Source organism: Trichoderma camerunense (genome assembly GCF_050948025.1).
Source record: "Trichoderma camerunense strain CBS 138272 chromosome Unknown V8C40scaffold_23, whole genome shotgun sequence".
NCBI lineage: Eukaryota > Fungi > Ascomycota > Sordariomycetes > Hypocreales > Hypocreaceae > Trichoderma > Trichoderma camerunense.
Genome location: NW_028145347.1, coordinates 255254 through 271402, shown reverse-complemented (window position 1 = coordinate 271402; position 16149 = coordinate 255254). Strand labels below are relative to the sequence as shown.

The 16149-nt window shown below is 48.7% G+C and overlaps 7 protein-coding genes across 7 annotated transcripts; 6 read left to right on the top strand and 1 right to left on the bottom strand.

Annotated features, from left to right (window-relative positions):
- Positions 1-46: 46 nt before the first annotated feature.
- V8C40DRAFT_256935 (Alpha/Beta hydrolase protein) lies at positions 47-1379 on the top strand. Its single transcript, XM_083218380.1, has 3 exons — positions 47-716; positions 784-1106; positions 1183-1379. The coding sequence occupies exons 1-3, from the start codon at positions 153-155 to the stop codon at positions 1328-1330; spliced, it is 1035 nt and encodes a 344-aa protein (XP_083068271.1). The 5' UTR covers positions 47-152; the 3' UTR covers positions 1331-1379.
- A 1554-nt stretch (positions 1380-2933) lies between these two features.
- On the top strand, positions 2934-4647 carry V8C40DRAFT_277797 (fungal specific transcription factor domain-containing protein; the record flags this gene model as incomplete). Its single annotated transcript, XM_083220997.1, has 4 exons — positions 2934-3192; positions 3581-3715; positions 3778-3886; positions 3945-4647. 4 exons carry the CDS (start codon positions 2934-2936, stop codon positions 4645-4647), a joined length of 1206 nt encoding a protein of 401 aa, XP_083068270.1.
- A 130-nt stretch (positions 4648-4777) lies between these two features.
- V8C40DRAFT_283463 (transferase family domain-containing protein) lies at positions 4778-6190 on the bottom strand. Its single transcript, XM_083221952.1, has one exon. It carries the CDS (start codon positions 6172-6174, stop codon positions 4822-4824), a length of 1353 nt encoding a protein of 450 aa, XP_083068269.1. The 5' UTR covers positions 6175-6190; the 3' UTR covers positions 4778-4821.
- A 1516-nt stretch (positions 6191-7706) lies between these two features.
- V8C40DRAFT_283460 (uncharacterized protein) lies at positions 7707-9174 on the top strand (the record flags this gene model as incomplete). Its single annotated transcript, XM_083221951.1, has 4 exons — positions 7707-8126; positions 8187-8294; positions 8354-8768; positions 8816-9174. 4 exons carry the CDS (start codon positions 7707-7709, stop codon positions 9172-9174), a joined length of 1302 nt encoding a protein of 433 aa, XP_083068268.1.
- Positions 9175-9794: 620 nt separating this feature from the next.
- On the top strand, positions 9795-11590 carry V8C40DRAFT_256931 (C2H2-type zinc finger protein). Its single transcript, XM_083218379.1, has 3 exons — positions 9795-10015; positions 10090-10188; positions 10289-11590. The coding sequence occupies exons 1-3, from the start codon at positions 9949-9951 to the stop codon at positions 11029-11031; spliced, it is 909 nt and encodes a 302-aa protein (XP_083068267.1). The 5' UTR covers positions 9795-9948; the 3' UTR covers positions 11032-11590.
- A 55-nt stretch (positions 11591-11645) lies between these two features.
- V8C40DRAFT_256929 (uncharacterized protein) lies at positions 11646-11953 on the top strand. The gene has a single exon (XM_083218378.1). It carries the CDS (start codon positions 11692-11694, stop codon positions 11944-11946), a length of 255 nt encoding a protein of 84 aa, XP_083068266.1. The 5' UTR covers positions 11646-11691; the 3' UTR covers positions 11947-11953.
- A 437-nt stretch (positions 11954-12390) lies between these two features.
- Positions 12391-15946, top strand: V8C40DRAFT_120746 (P-loop containing nucleoside triphosphate hydrolase protein). Its single transcript, XM_083210933.1, has 4 exons — positions 12391-12583; positions 12660-12699; positions 12758-12877; positions 12943-15946. The coding sequence occupies exons 1-4, from the start codon at positions 12547-12549 to the stop codon at positions 15869-15871; spliced, it is 3126 nt and encodes a 1041-aa protein (XP_083068265.1). The 5' UTR covers positions 12391-12546; the 3' UTR covers positions 15872-15946.
- Positions 15947-16149: the final 203 nt, after the last annotated feature.

Below are 16149 nucleotides of genomic sequence, written 5' to 3'. Positions count from 1 at the left end.
CCTTGGTGTTTGTCCCGGACATATAGCTGCATGGTCATCGCTCAGAGTGTTACCATCCTATCTTCTTCTTTCTTCCATATACTAAGACTTGGGGGATTAGCTTGACCAATACGCTGCTTTTTGGTTTCCAGTTTTGCTTTCAATGCTCCAGAATGGCAGATTTCAGCCATCTTGGAGGCACCTCTGAAGAATGGATAGAATTCTCGAATCAGTTGTCACTGCCACCCCGCCCCAATTTTACAGCCGACCTCGATATGAAAGCCATTCGTCAGGCCATCAATTCTCAGAGGTTCCTCGCAAGGAATGAAGAATTGAAAGTAATGGGTGATCACGGCGTCAGATGCGAAACTATTATGGTTGTTACCAGTGACTACCTCGAAATACCCGTTCGACTGTATACTCCGCCCAAACGAAGAAACCCTGCATCAGTCCTTCTATACTTTTTTGGTGGCGGTTTCTTCTCTGGATCGCTATCTGTGGATGACGCTGCGTGCATAAATTTGGCTCGCAACTGTGGACTAGTTGTAGTCAGTGTTGGTTACCGGTTGACGCCAGAATGGAAGGCTCCGACGCAGTTTCAAGATGCCTGGGATGTCCGATGCTGGGTATTGCAGAATCCAGAGGCTCTTGGTATCTCTTCTACTTTCAATCTTTATGTGATGGGAAATAGTGCTGGTGCGTATTTAGCTGCGAGCATTGTTATTCGGGAGAGGATGGTATGTATTGTGCTTTTTTAACAATAAAGTCAACATGTCTAAACTGACGTTTTAATGCTCCATCTAGTCAGGTGAGGCTGTCATCAAGGGCCAAAGTCTTTGCGTACCGTGGCTGTGTCTGCCCGAAAAGTTCCCTATCGAAGAGATTCTTCCAGAGAAAGCTTCGCCGATCCAATGCAGAGATGCGGCATTACTTCCTCATAGTTGGGTTGTCAAGTACGCAGATATGTTGGATACACCGGAGTCGTGTCGTGACAGTCTAGTGATCAATCCCCTATTGTTTGACGAACAGGTTGTTCCGAACCTGCCGCCTTCTCATATTATGGTCTGCGGAGATGATCCTCTCCGCGACCATGGCATGCTCATGAAACAGAAGCTTGACCGTCTATGGTAAGCCATCTCTTTCTACCCTATTTGATGAAGATTCTGTTGTGAATAACAATTATCAACTCGTTCCTGCCTCCAGTGTCTCAACCAAGCTTCACGTGTATCCAGGTTACCCTCACTTCTTTCGTCGATTTCCGAATTGCCCAGCTAATAAGGGTTGGGATAGCGACTTACTAGAAGGCATTGAATGGATGATGTCGCAATCCGAGCTGGAAAGCCAGGAATAAATTAGTTCGTTACCGTATACAGACTATGGTCATAGATGTAATATTATATGTGAATATATCTGACACAATCCCATATACACACCGCTTAGTTATAAGCGTATCTGTGGACCGGCAAGTAGATTCCTTCATTCTAAGTCTCTCACCCATATCAAGCTCATCGAAATTCATCATTCTGCCTATAGATAGAAAGCCAATGCCATGATTTGCACGCCGAACGGTCTAGTATTGAAGCAGCTCTGGGGGACATTTGGGTTTCCACTGGTGTCGGTGTAAGAGTGCTTGCCATCCTGTCAAGAGCATGAAAGTCCCGCGCGATGGGTCAGGAGCCTGTAGAACCAAGGCAAAATCGGCACGGCAAACTCCCAGTAGGTAACCAATGTTGCGCTGTACTGTCGAGGTCGAGAGATCCTTGACTTGTCCTTGTCCGCGTATCTCGCCGGCTATGCCATTGTGTGGGGCCGATATATGCCGTCAAATGTTCCACAATTAACCCCGTGTTAGATGCGCAGGCTAGATTCAGCAATATTATACAACATGCAACCCTAAGATGGTGATCATCCCGGACGGGCCGCAAGCGCCATTCACCAACAGATGTACTCAACATGTGCCAAGGATGTCGGGGTTAATGTAGTATGTTGACGTAAAGCTTTTGCTTGGGGAGGAGCTGCGGCACAGATCGAGTTAGAGGGCATCTAGCTGAAGCTCATCTTTGGTCTTTAGGTCAATGTTCGTGCCCACTGCAGAATTGGCGGTGGACTAGGACTTAGAAGCAAAGCTATCCTTATGGCAAAGCTTTCGTATCAGGGTTTACTTGTATCATGCCTGATGATATGAGACAACCATCGCCTATAGTCATGCTACAAGTAGTTGTTGATCTTTCGCGAGCAAGTCACATTGACCCGCTTTCTCTATAAACTAGATGATGGGCCTATCGGAACATGCCTTACCCCTGTATGAATATACCGATCCTTCACTTAGTCTACCTACTCCGTACATTGTAACACGTTACTACATAGGCAAATGGGGGCTTCCAAATAAGGAACAGCCTCATCGCTACTCTTTAGTAAGCTCACATGATGAAACAGCTCAATCTAGACGCGCTTCAATATTGTTAATCTGCACTGTTTTCCGAGGAGTTCGACAGTGACCGCCTTTCATTATCTCCTGAGGAGTGGTGTTTAGCGGCTAAACCCGACGCACTTCTTCCTATACATATCGGCTCGCCAAAGAGACAAAACGCGCTTCGAGAATGGAAGAAAAGTATGTCTTTCCGAGATCAACATTGTCATCATTGGGGCATCTAACACAGTCTTCTACAAGGTTTACTCACAACCAGGGGACCAAGAACCTGCCTGCGCGTGATTTTGATATGCTCCTCCGTAAAAGACGTCGTCTCCGTGCAGCAAAATCATGTTACCCATGTAGGCGACGGAAAGTCAAATGTAATCTCCGTCAGCCATGTGGAAGTTGCGTTATCCGGGGCCACCCAGAGCTTTGTGACTATGGCGTCCAAAGTCTTCCCGGCAGAGAGCAATAACCTCGGGATATCAGTGATGGAGGGAAGCCGTCTGGTGCCACTAATGAAAGGGCAGCAACCATCAACATGGACCAAGGACTTTATCTGGACCCTCTCTCACACTACAGCACTAGGGTGCATGTAGGATATGAGTCGCTTCCTAGTCTTATCTCCATTTACCAAACAATAAGCGCGAACCAGCCACAGCCGGCTCAGAAAGCGTGGACTCTCGGGCCCACTACAAGTCCGCAGACCGTCTTTGAGCTCCTGTGCCTCCAAGACTCAAGCACAATGTTTCCGTTCACGAATATTTGGGCATCCGGGGATGGCCTAGACAAGGTTTACAGTGCCCTACCAGAAGACGAAGCTATATTGAGGCAAGTGGCTTTATTTCATTGGTATTCGCAGCTACTGATGATGTTAAAGTCATCTTAAGTTTTGCCAGGAATCATTGTTCAGCGTCTTGCCTCCATTCATAAATTTCCCACAGTTTGAAGTCACCCTTTCTTCATTTCTTTACGAGAGAGCAAAGTCAAGACCGGATGCGTTAACGAATCCCCCATTAAACTGTACCTCCTCATGGTTTGCTCTTCTGTTCAGCATATTAGCATGTGGCTCACAGCTTGCTTCAACTGACGTGGATTCTGAAATACTTAAAGCTCGTGTTTTCGGTGAGATACCCATCAAGCACTGCAATTATTTTACCAGTGATAGTTCATCTAACTTGGCTTCAGCCTGTTGCTCATTTCAGTGCCTGAGATTCAGCAATTTCCTCTCTTTTCCCAATGCTGAGATCGTCCAGACACTTATACTATTACTTAACTTTCTCAGAAACCAGGCTGATGCAGGAGCTTCATGGTCACTACTTGGTACGTACAACAGCCCCTTCATCAAATTTTACATAACACACTTACATAAATATTGTTCTTAGGTCTAGCCATACGACTTGCTCAAGCCATCGGGATGCATTGCCCGCCTGACCCTGAGAGCATATCCGACCCGACTGAAAAGGATGAGGCAATTATACACCATGATATCTGGTATGATATATCACCAATGAGCATTAATTCCTGACTTATACCAATAACTATGAACTAGGCGCTCGCTAATATGGCAAGATACGCTGATATCACTGTGTTACGCCCGGCCATTGGGTATAAATGTCCTAGAAGAAATAATACTAACAACCCCAACTGGGCGAGGCGAAATCCGATTTGACTCTTTTATGGATAGCAGCCATAATCTTTTAATCGTGGCGAATAAGATTGGCCAGGCCCTTCAGTACGCAAAATGTGCAAAACAGCCCCTATCACTGTCGAAAATACATAAATTCAAGGACCTGATCAATCAGGTCGAGTCCCGTTCCCTTCCCCACATACGAGACGTGTTGAAATGTCAAGGCCGAGCTGATTATTTCCAACACTGTTTCTTTCGGTTGTTTTCAGATATGGTCATGTTATGTCTATGTCGTCCCGCTGTATTGTCCGGCCAGCATGAACATGGTCAAGAACTTGGCAGTCTCTGTATGAGCCGTTGTCGCTCTGTGTTGCGAACATACCTAGAGTTGCTCAAGTTGGACAATCCACTGAGACGGTCGTGGATATTCATGCACGTTACACTCAGCTGCGCATTGTGGTTGGGAGTCACTGCAGATATTGGAAAACTCAAGTCAGACAAGATCTTACTCAAAAAGTTCTTTGATGCTTTGTCGGAAAGCACGATATGTGTTAAGATACCTCCATATGCAAACGCCTTGAAACTACTAGGGGATCTCATCGGTAGCCATGAACTGGATAGATAGCAGCATGATCGACACTTGGTTAGTTCATCATCTTGCGCGGGTTCGGGATCCAGGAGTAGATGGAAAGTTTTGACACAATCGCAACGAAGCTGTTTCTCTTATGGATCCAATAATATTTATCATAAAACTGTACAAGTTCGCGCTGCCAATTGTTCTTGGCTTGTCGTCTCCATCCTAACCTATCAACTCTGTGAAGTCTCTCCAAGTTGCATCATTTGCTAGACCAACAAAATCCTCGTGAAACAAGCTCATGCCAAGATCCATGTGCCCTTCTTTATTTTTAGGCATCATGTACACTAGATCTGGAAGCTCTGGTAGCCTGGCTCGACGGACAAAATCGGGCACGCCAATCGCTGTACCAAAGCTACAGTTTGCTAGCCAGTGCAACTGCACCCACGATGAGATTAATATATCTTTTCCAATCTTCTTCTTTGCTGCGTAGAAGATCGTGGTCTTATCCTCCGTCTCGTTGATGAGCGTCGCGAGACTGCGCATATAAAAGTCATCGATACGGTTGAGCGATTCTCTAATACTGATGGCGGCATCGGCAAGAGAGCCATCAACAAGTTCACGAGCCGTAGGCCAGGCTGTGTCGGCGAGACCGCATAGATGCCCAAGATACCCTTCACTGACTGGCGGATCTAGCTTTCGTCTCCCATCTACCGCTCGAAGACAGTGAACGTCTTCGTCTGGTGCCACGCGATTCGCAGCCAAGCGAACAGCCGTAAGTCGCTGTATGTAGAATGCCGTGACGGCATCATTCGTAGAGACCCAAGTGCGCCCGGTCGAGGCAATCTCCTTGAGTTTTGCAAGCTTCTCCGCTGGGAACCGCCAGTAATTCCACGGTGCTTTACCTGGCGCGCCGTGGTGTCCCGACTGTCCCAAGGACGATGGCTTTCTCAGATCGCTGTGATCGAGGCCGATTTCACCTGGCTTCAGCAGTGGCACGATGGTGTCGGCGTCTCGATTTCCTGCCTTGACCAGCTCCGCATTCAGCTCTTCTTCCCGTGCGGCAGCAGCAAACATCTTGAGAACGATACCCTGTCCGTTCATATCAAGGGCGTTATGCATAGAAGCGAAGCAAAAAAGTAATCCTCCTTTTATAAAATTGGCCTGTATAATGAAGACTGGGCGTTCAGTCTCCTCAGTATACACATAGCCCATGCCTTTCTTGGGGCATAGGATATCCCCGTCCAGCATGGCGAACGGTGCATTAGCCCTGAGAATTTGCTCATAAGAGGGACACGAGTCGGTACAGTCTTTTCGGCGGACGGGAGATACTCCATCATGAGGCGGATATGGGATGATTTCATATTTGCCGGAGCTCGTAGCTGATTGTCCTCTTTTGACGACCTGACCAGCAAGAAATGGATAAGCTTCTAGAAGTTTTATAGCGGCCTTGTCTAGTGCTGCCATGACTTCATCCTGTTGCACTCCGGGCTGATCGGGGAACCCAAGAACGACTACAGTGTAGGTGTCCCAGCCGAGCTGCCCAAAAGTTCCGGGTTGGCGAAGTGGTTTTTCCATATTGTGAGAATGAAACAGCGGCTCAAGCAAGTATTGGAGAGATTTTGAGAAACTTCATTTCGAACGGTGGCCACGGGCCTTTTTATACTTTCAAGGAGTGCCGTGTCACCTCCTTACATAGGTAGTGTCTGGTATGTTGATGAGCCTTCTTAGTATAGCTTCGTAGTCTGACTAAGATAATTAGCCAACAGGACGGACCTGGATAACTTCCGCGATAAAATATCATTCAATTGTTACATACTTTCGTAGACACGTATATACTCCTTACTAAATGAAGCTCAGCAAGCTGCGTTACTTCGCAAGTCTATCCACAGAATCGCAGCTACGATATTTCCGGCCTTCGCAGCTCGAACGGAGATAATTATGGGTCGGCACATCTTGTCGACAGGGATACACTGAGGAATCTATTGTCTTTTAACTGCATCCCAAAGAAGTGCCCATTCAGGCTATGCAATACAAATTTATTCGCAATGGATGATCAAGTAAGTTCGGTCTTTAATTATGTCTCGTTACTGACTTGCATTTACTACAATTTATCATGAGTGTTACAATGAATGTAACCACACTTTTAGAAGTTGGCACACCGCCATTACAGGTACTGCTCGAGCTGTTCTCAAAGAAGATAGTGCTAATACCAAAATAATTCCAGGAGGAGTTGCGTCCAGCGATTGCCCTCGCCAGTACAGAGATGACAATAAATAGCAGTGGCCTCAAATGAACCGTCAGTTTAAAGTTGCATTTCTAATTATAGTTGGAGATGAGTGTTTGAGTTGCTAAGCCAGTGGTAGTAGTGGCAAAGTAGAGGCGTATATTACCACTGTAGATCTCAGGTTCATGACTTGATGACGAGCTCAAATGTAATCGTAGGGCGCACATTTAATTTCGAAAGAGCCGTTGATGACATTAATGACGCCAACAGGATAAATACGAGGCAAATAGAGATATGCGAGTGCCGTAGAAGCCGAATCGTATAGCAAATCGGAGGGCATAGGGAACAACTGGGTAGAAGACATCAATGACACGCATGGATACCAGCAATGTCCTATTTAGGGATCTTCGCCTAGGACGATACCATGGGTTGTTGGAGTATCGATAGAATTCAACCCTCGGTGTTTATGGTAGAGGAACACTTGTAAGTTCGAGACAATGAGAGATACTGAACTAAGTAAATCGTTCTTGAAACCTCTGCCTAACTCTAACTCTTGAAGAAAGACTTAAAGTAACATCAAAGTAGCATCAATCAAAGATTTGATGTAGATTCCGTAGCTTTAAACTCAGATGGAGGACCATTAATTCCGTCAAGTTGGGGCTTAAGATGCCGAAGAAAAGAGAACAGGTCCCCTGGTCTGGGTAGTAAGGTACATGTATTTGCCAGCCCATCCACCAGCTTCGTCAAGGAGGTGTCAACATGTAACCCTACACTACAGCAATGCATTTCTGCAATAAAAAGCCCAACTTTCCTCCGAGCTAGTAGGCCGTGTTCATACTACGAGCAATATTAAAGATCACGAAGAACTTTAGTCTTCAACAAAATGTCTGCACCTTCCAAGAGTTTGAGAATTGCAATCGTTGGGGGAGGATTGGGTGGCCTGATGGCGGCCCTTTGTGTCCACTCATTCTGTGATCCCACTGCAATTGAGATTGATGTCTACGAGCAAGCCTCGGAGTACAAAGAGATTGGTGCGGGCGTCAGTCTTGGCAGAAATACCTTGAGAGTCATCAAACAGATTGGACTCTATGAGCAAACCCATGCGATAGCAGGCAAGACTAACATTTGGCTATCGGCCCGGCGATACGACACTGGTGAAGAGATTGTCAGGATCAGGGCAGATGGTGACGAGCCATCACATTTGCCGGTGCATAGGGCTGAGTTTCTAGCTCTCCTCATACGTATAATTAAAGAGAGGGCCGCTGCAACTCTTCACCCCAATAAAAAATGCTTGACAATAGAGGTAAGAGCTCTGAACACCCGTGAAAATCTTTCGAGTTAATACCTAATATTCTATTGTTAGGAGATAGATGACGCTATTGTCTTGAACTTTGCAGACGGTACAGTGACCACGGCGGGCCTTGTAGTTGCGGCTGATGGCATTCACTCTCGTATACGTCAACACTACCATGTACGCTACAATTATAAAAGTCGCGTGTAACGCTATATACTAAGCACTAACTCTGTTAGAACGATGATGCCCAGTTTGGCAATATGGTTGTGTATCGCGGCTTGGTTCCAACGGATGCTATCAAGGAATGGTGGCCGCTGGACACTTACACTCCCATCTGGATAGGTCCCGGCAGATACTTTATTGTCTACCCCGTTAGCCACGGATCTTTGCTGAATATCGGCGCATTCGTTGCGACTGACGGCAAATCGCTTAAGAATAAGACAGAAAGTTGGACACTGAGGGGGGACAGGTTCGATCTAGAGCAAGATTACGCGGAATTCGACCCTACCGTCAACCGTCTTATCCAATACTTGGACGAAAAGCCTCTCAAATGGATCCTATATGACCGACCTCTTTGCGACAAATGGGTATTTGCGAGTGGTAAAGTAGCACTGCTAGGCGATGCAGCCCATGCTATGGTCCCTCATCAAGGTATGCATTACGAGGCAGTTTGAGCATCATTCGCTGACACTCCATAGGTGCTGGCGTTGGTCAGGCTATAGAAGATGGGTATATACTTGGACACTGTTTGAGAGATTATCTGAACGACTCAGGCTCTCGCACTCTAGAGGATTGGCTGACGAACGTTTACCAATCAGTTCGATTGCCCCGGGCTCAAAGAGTACAGACAACGTCAAGAGAAAATGGAACTAATTTGCACGCTCAGTCGAATACTTTCAAAGATCCAATATCTGAAGATCGTCTAAAGCAAAATCTCCAGGATCGAATGCAATGGATCTGGGCCGATGATTTAGACACCATGTATAATAATGCTCGAAAGAACATGTTGTCTGGCGGTGCTGGTAATGCAAGTTGCGAGCACTCGCAACTACTATAATCGGATGGGCTGCTTCACATTGCCCTGAGGGAGCAATCAGCTGGTAGGGGTCTCTTTTATCCCCGTCTGAACGAAATATCACTGACAGTCGAAATCACCCTAGAGCCGTGGTCGGTTCAACGACCCAAACAAGTCCAGAAGCTTATGGTAGGATGAAGATATCGATGTTAATACATCAATAGAATACATGGACACCGATGTGAATACATGTAGATGCTAGTTAAGAAAAAAAAGGAAAATTACCACCAGGTACATAAAAGATGCTTCCTCTGCATCTTTGTAGAATGAACCTTCACCTAAGCCCACCGGGGTCTGGCTTCAGATAGCCAAATTGGGCTGCTGGATTACCACTCTCTAAACTGCAAGCATCCAATTGAACTCTAAATATGAGCACCTTAGCCACATATTCATTAGTTTTAATGTTAGTCAATCCACACAAGTAATAAATACTCCTCTAGGTGCCTAGTAGAGAACTTTCATCCATGCCTTAATAGAACATCATCGCTTCAAGGCCCATACAATTCGGTCCCCACAAAGCCACTTCGTGACTAACCCGAGATTCAACCGGCACATCTTCCAAACCAACAGTGAGCTCACCATCACTAAAGCTTCAACCTACAAACCACTACAGCACCAAGTTCATCTTTAGAATTGCAGCCTCTCTCCGTCGCGTTCGCTTCCATTGAATCTCGGCGCTATCAATTCTGCGATCGATTATCAACGCGCCGCATCCGTTGCTGGTTTCCCACTCGTAGAGCAGAGCAGTGCAGCAAGATGGGCAAAAAGAAGCGCGGCCATCCCGATGTCGAGGAAATCCTCTCGCGACCATGGTGTTATTACTGTGTGTGCAGACTTCATCCACATGCCCTGAGGCGTCTCGTTTTCTCACACTGCTAACCGTTGCTTCCTCCATAGGCGAGCGTGATTTCGAAGATCTGAAGCTCCTCATCTCCCACCAAAAAGCCAAGCACTTCAAATGCGACCGATGTGGCCGACGCCTAAACACTGCCGGAGGTACGTTTTCCATTGTACAAGCCTTGGTGGATAGAAGAGAAGTGCTCCGGTTTCGCGAGCAATGGGGAAGAGGACTGGTTAACAATTGGCGTGCTTTCAGGTCTCTCCGTCCACTTGAACCAGGTTCACAAAGAGACGCTTAGCCAGGTTGAAAATGCGCTGCCCAACAGACAGGGACTCGAGGTCGAAATCTTTGGTATGGAGGGTATTCCTCAAGAAGTCCTCGAACAGCACCGGAATCGTATCATCCAAAACTTTTACCAAGCACAAGAGGACCGCAGAATTGCGACCGGCAACCCCCCGCCTGGCCAATCGAAGAACCCGAGAAAGAAGATCAAGATTGAGACAGCAGAGGAGCTCCTAAAGAGATTTGCCGAGTATCGAGTCCAGCGAAAAGCGGCGGTAGCAAGCGGCGGTACCATGGAGGGTGTCGTACAGACAGGCACCGCCTTCCCTCAGCAAGCGTTCAACCAGCCCGGCTTTCCTGGACAGCAGCCCCATGGACAAGCGGCTTACGGATTTTCCTCAGACTCTCTTCCAGCGCGGCCTTCTTCAGGCCTTGTTGGAGCACCTGGTTTGCCTCAACGACCCACACAGGCCGGATTCTGGGGCGGCTCAGCTCAAGCTGCCGCTTCTGGCGATGAGATTGATCAGTTGATTCGCATGGCCGAAGCCGGTGTCAAGCCACAGAAGAAGGCGGAAGAGGGCGAGGAGGGAGAAGGCAAGAGCAAAAAGGACAAGGACAAGAAGGGCCGCATGATCTACGACGATGCAGAGTTCAGTCCCGAAGAGAAGATGGCAGCTCTTCCTCGCTATGCGTACACACCCGCAGTCGGAGCTTGATTTTTTATGCAAGAATGCTATTGGGTACGTTGAGCAACAAAGACGGCAGCTCACTCTCGGGCGAGGAACGGGTACACACAAACTGCAGAATTCGCTTTACAAATAATGGTCAAAGGCACTTTTAACAAGGGATAGGCGTCAGGGATTGTGTATAATACAGTGGACTTTTTCTTTCACGCTTCTACGGGATTTGACGTAGGTAGATCTAACGTGGAGAGATCAGGATGATTCCCGCGGCACGATAATACTACAAGCTTTTGAATGCTGCTATCTCATGGTTTTGAGTGAATCAGCGGGTTGGGACAACTCCTGGCTTTTGAACAGGTACTGTAGGTTAGACACTCGAGAATCTTAATGTGTTGCTGTGCACGTGAAGAACGTATAAACCATTAGAAGCCGTTATTAGTGCTGGAAACAATATCTAGCTTGTGCTAATAAAAGATGGCCTCGAATGTATGTAGCACAGAGTTTGGTTCAGAACCTTGGAGCGCTGGAACAACGAAGCTTCTCTTGTATTACACAACAGATAATGAGTAGACCAACCTATGGTGTTCCTGTGATAGAGTAGTATCATACTAGTACTGTACACAAGTTAATGTAGCTTCAATACAGGCCAATTTGTTTATTCCATCCTTTAGCCACTTCTACACTGTATATGCCATGGGTGTGATGCTGTCCTGTTGCCTCATCCCACATGTGGTGGTCATTTTCGACCTGATAGGCCTAGCAGTGTATCCGTGCTCCGTAAAAGGGTGGGAGAGACCGCACATGTACATTGTGTCTGTGGCCAATCACCCCCACGCTGCTCGTCACCGACACCTTCATTCTCATCAATTGAAAATGATAGAACTTTTTTCAAACCATCTGACCGCCATTCTCAGCAACACTTGGCCGTTGAGTTGGCGCTTTCTTTGAAGCTAATCCCGGCAAATCTCCAGAGTTTACAGGGTAGCTTTCGCTGCGAAACTCTGTTCTTAGACCCTGTGGGTGGAGCTTCCCGCAGCGCTAGACGTTGTCCAGGCAACACCGCCTTTTTCCATTTTCCCTCCTGACAAGGGTCAACAAATAAACCCGATTGATTGGCACGTCACTGTCCAGCTAGACTTGTTCTGTTTCGTACATATCGAGCCTCTACGGGATATCAATTGAGGCCCAATCGCTCTCTCCATTTTGACATTTTTGTTTGCAGCCATTGTGTTTGACTATTCGATATCTCCTACAAATTACTGCTGCTACTGTTCGTGTTTGATCTGGTTCTTGGGGCTGGCTGTGTCTTTTCTTCCTTTAACTCCGTCGGCATTCCTTCATCTCAGCTCTGCCGGCCCCCCCTCCCCCGGTCACCGATTATCTATCTAGATCGTTCAACACCGATTCGACCAGGCATCATTGCGCACTGACGACCTCTTGATACCGGGAATTGGGCCTCTGTCGAACAATTTGCACGACCTTGGAGAACACAACACGGCAGCCTTGAGCTGGGAGCACAAACAAGTCTATCACGGGAAGCGGTGAACCATGGACGACTCGGGGCAGTCGTCCATCACAGTGGCCGGTATGTTCACGGTCTATTCTGTCCCATGGATTCTACTCTGGCAGAGAAGGTAGTTTGCTAACGTTGAACGGTGCAGTCCGAGTCCGGCCTTTTACGATCCGAGAAGCAGCTTCATTGTAGGACTTCTTCTTCGTCCTGGCGGTCGAATCGAAACTAACCACGCTCAACCTTTAGGCAACGGAACGACGATGGCACGATTTTTCTCGGCGATGGCTCCTTTGCCTCAGCACCGACTCCCAAGCTTCACCGTGGGGGCATCCGAAATGTTATTAAAGTTATGGACGATCGTTGCCTGTGAGCATGCTTACCGAATGCCATTGGTGATCCTCTCCATCGGCTGACTCTTGATTCTGCTGCAGAATATTTGATCCGCCAGAGGAAAGCCCCGTCCAGAAATTCTCCCGAACCGTCGTTCCCGGCTCGAAAAAAGTGAAAGATCAAGTGTTTGCCTTTGATCGAGTTTTTGACGACAACACAACGCAGGCTGAGGTTTACGAGGGCACGACCCGAGGCTTACTCGATAGCGTCTTGGATGGATATAATGCGACTGTATTTGCCTACGGCGCAACTGGATGCGGCAAGACGCATACCATTACCGGCACAGCACAGCATCCCGGGATTATTTTCCTGACGATGCAGGAGCTGTTCGAGAAGATCGAAGAACGCAGCCATGAAAAGTCTACAGAGCTGACGCTGAGCTACCTGGAGATTTACAACGAAACGATCCGAGATTTGCTGGTGCCCGGTGGCAGCAAGTCCGGCCTGCCTCTTCGCGAAGACAGCAATGCGGCGGTCGCCGTGCCTGGCCTGACCAGCCATCGCCCTCGGGATGTCCAAGAGGTCATGGACATGATTGTCCAGGGCAACGAGTACCGAACCGTCTCACCGACCGAAGCAAACGCAACCTCGTCTCGATCCCACGCCGTGCTCCAGATCAACATTGCGCAAAAGGACAGAAATGCCGACGTCAACGAGCCTCACACCATGGCGACTCTCAGCATCATCGATCTGGCGGGCTCCGAGCGTGCATCTGTCACCAAAAACCGAGGCGAGCGCCTGACGGAGGGTGCCAACATCAACAAGTCGCTTCTTGCTCTAGGAGGCTGCATTAATGCTCTCTGCGACCCGCGAGGAAAGGCACACGTGCCGTACCGCAACAGCAAGCTTACTAGACTCCTCAAATTCTCACTGGGTGGTAACTGCAAGACTGTCATGATTGTCTGCGTCTCACCCTCGAGTGCTCACTACGATGAAACCCAAAACACCTTGCGTTATGCAAACAGAGCCAAGAACATCCAGACCAAGGTCACTCGCAACGTCTTCAACGTTAACCGCCACGTGAAGGACTTCTTGATCAAGATTGACGAGCAAATGGCCCTGATCAACGAGCTGAGAGCACAGCAGAGGGAGTCTGAGAAAACCAGCTTCGCTAAGTTCCGAAAGCAGTACGAAAAACGAGACGGCATCGCGAAAGAGGCCATGCAGAGGCTTCGGGCTGCGTATGACAACGCAGGTGCCGAGCGTCAGGAGCGTATTACCTCGATGAGAAAACTTAAGCACTTTGAGAGGCGCATCAGTCTGCTGTCTGCGTGGATCGCGGCCTTTGATGCAGTTGCTGACCAGAGGGAGAATGACGCAGAAATGCCACAAAGCCTCGCAGCCATTCGTAAAACCGCTCAGGGGATCATGCTGGAGCTGGAGAACAGCAGACATCACATTCATCAAAGGCTGAATAAATCGGCCTGGGAGCGCCATCTCGACACAGCTTTGGCTCACGGTATCAGACAGCTTGAACAGGCTGAGGGTGCTGATACCGGCGAAATTGAGAGCTTGACACGCGAGGCTGAACTTCTCAAGTCAGAGTTCAACCGCGAGGCCTATCGCGAAGTTTTGGAACAGGAGAAGGCGGGGGATGCTGCCATGATGCAGATGCTTCTCACTGCCCAGTTTGAGATAATCTCGTCCCTTTCTGGAATCATGATGATGGACGAAGACAGCGCAGTATCGCACGCCAAGGAGGCCATTTCCCGCCTCCTACAGACTGGCCTCACGGCAGCATCCCAAGTGGTCAAGCCCGATGGTTCCCTGGCTGCTATGCCTGACGCTCTTCCCCCGCCACGGCGAACGCTGAGAAAGAGAAAATCCCTATCTGCCTACAGACCAGTTGTGCCTCCGGCGGTCGTGGCCGTACAAAACGAACATGTGTTTGCAACTCCCATGAAGGCGTTGCCGAGACGGCGTAAGGCCCTCGGTATGCCGAAGAAGGGAGTCAGCTTTACACCAGTCAAACGAACCACCAAGAGCCGAGGCGTCAGGTGGAGGGACGACGAGACAGAGGACGGCACACTGGAAGACTTCGAGAAGACGCCGCAGAACCTTTTCAGCTCCCCTTCGGTGCAGCCATCGCCAGTAGCTAAGAGCAAGATTCCCTCGCCGCCACAGCTGAACAGCGTTCCTAAGGATGATGCTGCCTCAAACGACGACTCCTCGATAAGCCTAGAGATGTCGGACGCGCCGAGCCTTCCAATCGCTAAGACCGGTAGGTTTCAAGCTGGCTTCCTCTCAAGGGGCGCGCGATTCTCATCGGTAGGTAGCGGGCTGCCGGTGTCCTCGTCACCTCCTACTCTGAGCATGCACCTCCGCTCTTCGAGCTCTCCCGACGTGGCCAGAACGCCGCCCTTGAGAACATCTCTAGACGGCCCTAGAGCCGAGAATTCATCCCCGCTCTCCTTGAGCAAGGTTCCTCGACCGAGTCCCCCACAATACCATCAACTGCAGTCGGTCATGGATGAAAACAACCCGCCGAACGGCTCGGGATCAGACTCTGAGTCCGGAACGATTGATATGCAAAAGCTCCGCAACGCTATTGCTTCGAAAAAGCCTCGGAGAATGAGTCTCGTGGGCCAAACTTCAGTCCCCGTGGCCAGAAGGGTGAATTCAATCGCCCCTCCGTCCATCGAGAGACCACCTTCACGATCCACCATGCCCATGATGGGCAGCGCCGGCAACGGCATCTCCCGCCTTCGAAGAGGAAGTTTGGAGCGCCGAAAGAGCCCGCCGCTGCTGTTCTCAGCCCCAGATTCAGAAGACCATCTCACTACTGGCCAGGCGAGACGCATGAACATGGGGAGCAACCTACGGCTGGAAAATCTCGGAGCTGCCCAACGTGACGGGATTGGCCTCGAGGGTCCTCACCGTGTCACTATTAAAGTTGGGCCGGGCTCTGCCGCTGCAGGCGTCTCTGCACACCGAAGGTTGGATAGCCGAGGAGGTATGCCTATTAGATGAAGGCCATACCGACGGCTGCCGCCTGTTTTTCCTTATATATATATTACTTCCTTTAATACTTTGTTAGCTCTCTATATTCTGCTTCATGCAGCGGGCATTTCTTTTTGGGTTTGCAAACAACGAATGGCGTTACGGTATATTGTGCCTTTTTAGGTCACAAGATGACATATATGAGTATTGGCGTTTGGGAGAAGGATTGGGCCATAGAACTGGCATATGATGAACCTAGATGTTTTTGTGTATGACTTGATTGTATGCATACGTATGGGATACCGATG

What these genes read in the sequence shown, in the direction of transcription:
- V8C40DRAFT_256935 (XM_083218380.1), top strand. Translation starts at nt 153, where the DNA reads ATGGCAGATTTCAGCCATCTTGGAGGCACCTCTGAAGAATGGATAGAA. An exon ending in TTGTTATTCGGGAGAGGATG is followed by an intron (nt 717 to 783) that starts GTATGTATTGTG and finishes TGCTCCATCTAG; the next exon opens with TCAGGTGAGGCTGTCATCAA. An exon ending in CAGAAGCTTGACCGTCTATG is followed by an intron (nt 1,107 to 1,182) that starts GTAAGCCATCTC and finishes TCCTGCCTCCAG; the next exon opens with TGTCTCAACCAAGCTTCACG.
- V8C40DRAFT_283463 (XM_083221952.1), bottom strand. Translation starts at nt 6,174, where the DNA reads ATGGAAAAACCACTTCGCCAACCCGGAACTTTTGGGCAGCTCGGCTGG.
- V8C40DRAFT_256931 (XM_083218379.1), top strand. Translation starts at nt 9,949, where the DNA reads ATGGGCAAAAAGAAGCGCGGCCATCCCGATGTCGAGGAAATCCTCTCG. An exon ending in GCGACCATGGTGTTATTACT is followed by an intron (nt 10,016 to 10,089) that starts GTGTGTGCAGAC and finishes CTTCCTCCATAG; the next exon opens with GCGAGCGTGATTTCGAAGAT. An exon ending in ACGCCTAAACACTGCCGGAG is followed by an intron (nt 10,189 to 10,288) that starts GTACGTTTTCCA and finishes GCGTGCTTTCAG; the next exon opens with GTCTCTCCGTCCACTTGAAC.
- V8C40DRAFT_256929 (XM_083218378.1), top strand. Translation starts at nt 11,692, where the DNA reads ATGGGTGTGATGCTGTCCTGTTGCCTCATCCCACATGTGGTGGTCATT.
- V8C40DRAFT_120746 (XM_083210933.1), top strand. Translation starts at nt 12,547, where the DNA reads ATGGACGACTCGGGGCAGTCGTCCATCACAGTGGCCG. An exon ending in GTCGTCCATCACAGTGGCCG is followed by an intron (nt 12,584 to 12,659) that starts GTATGTTCACGG and finishes TGAACGGTGCAG; the next exon opens with TCCGAGTCCGGCCTTTTACG. An exon ending in ATCCGAGAAGCAGCTTCATT is followed by an intron (nt 12,700 to 12,757) that starts GTAGGACTTCTT and finishes CTCAACCTTTAG; the next exon opens with GCAACGGAACGACGATGGCA.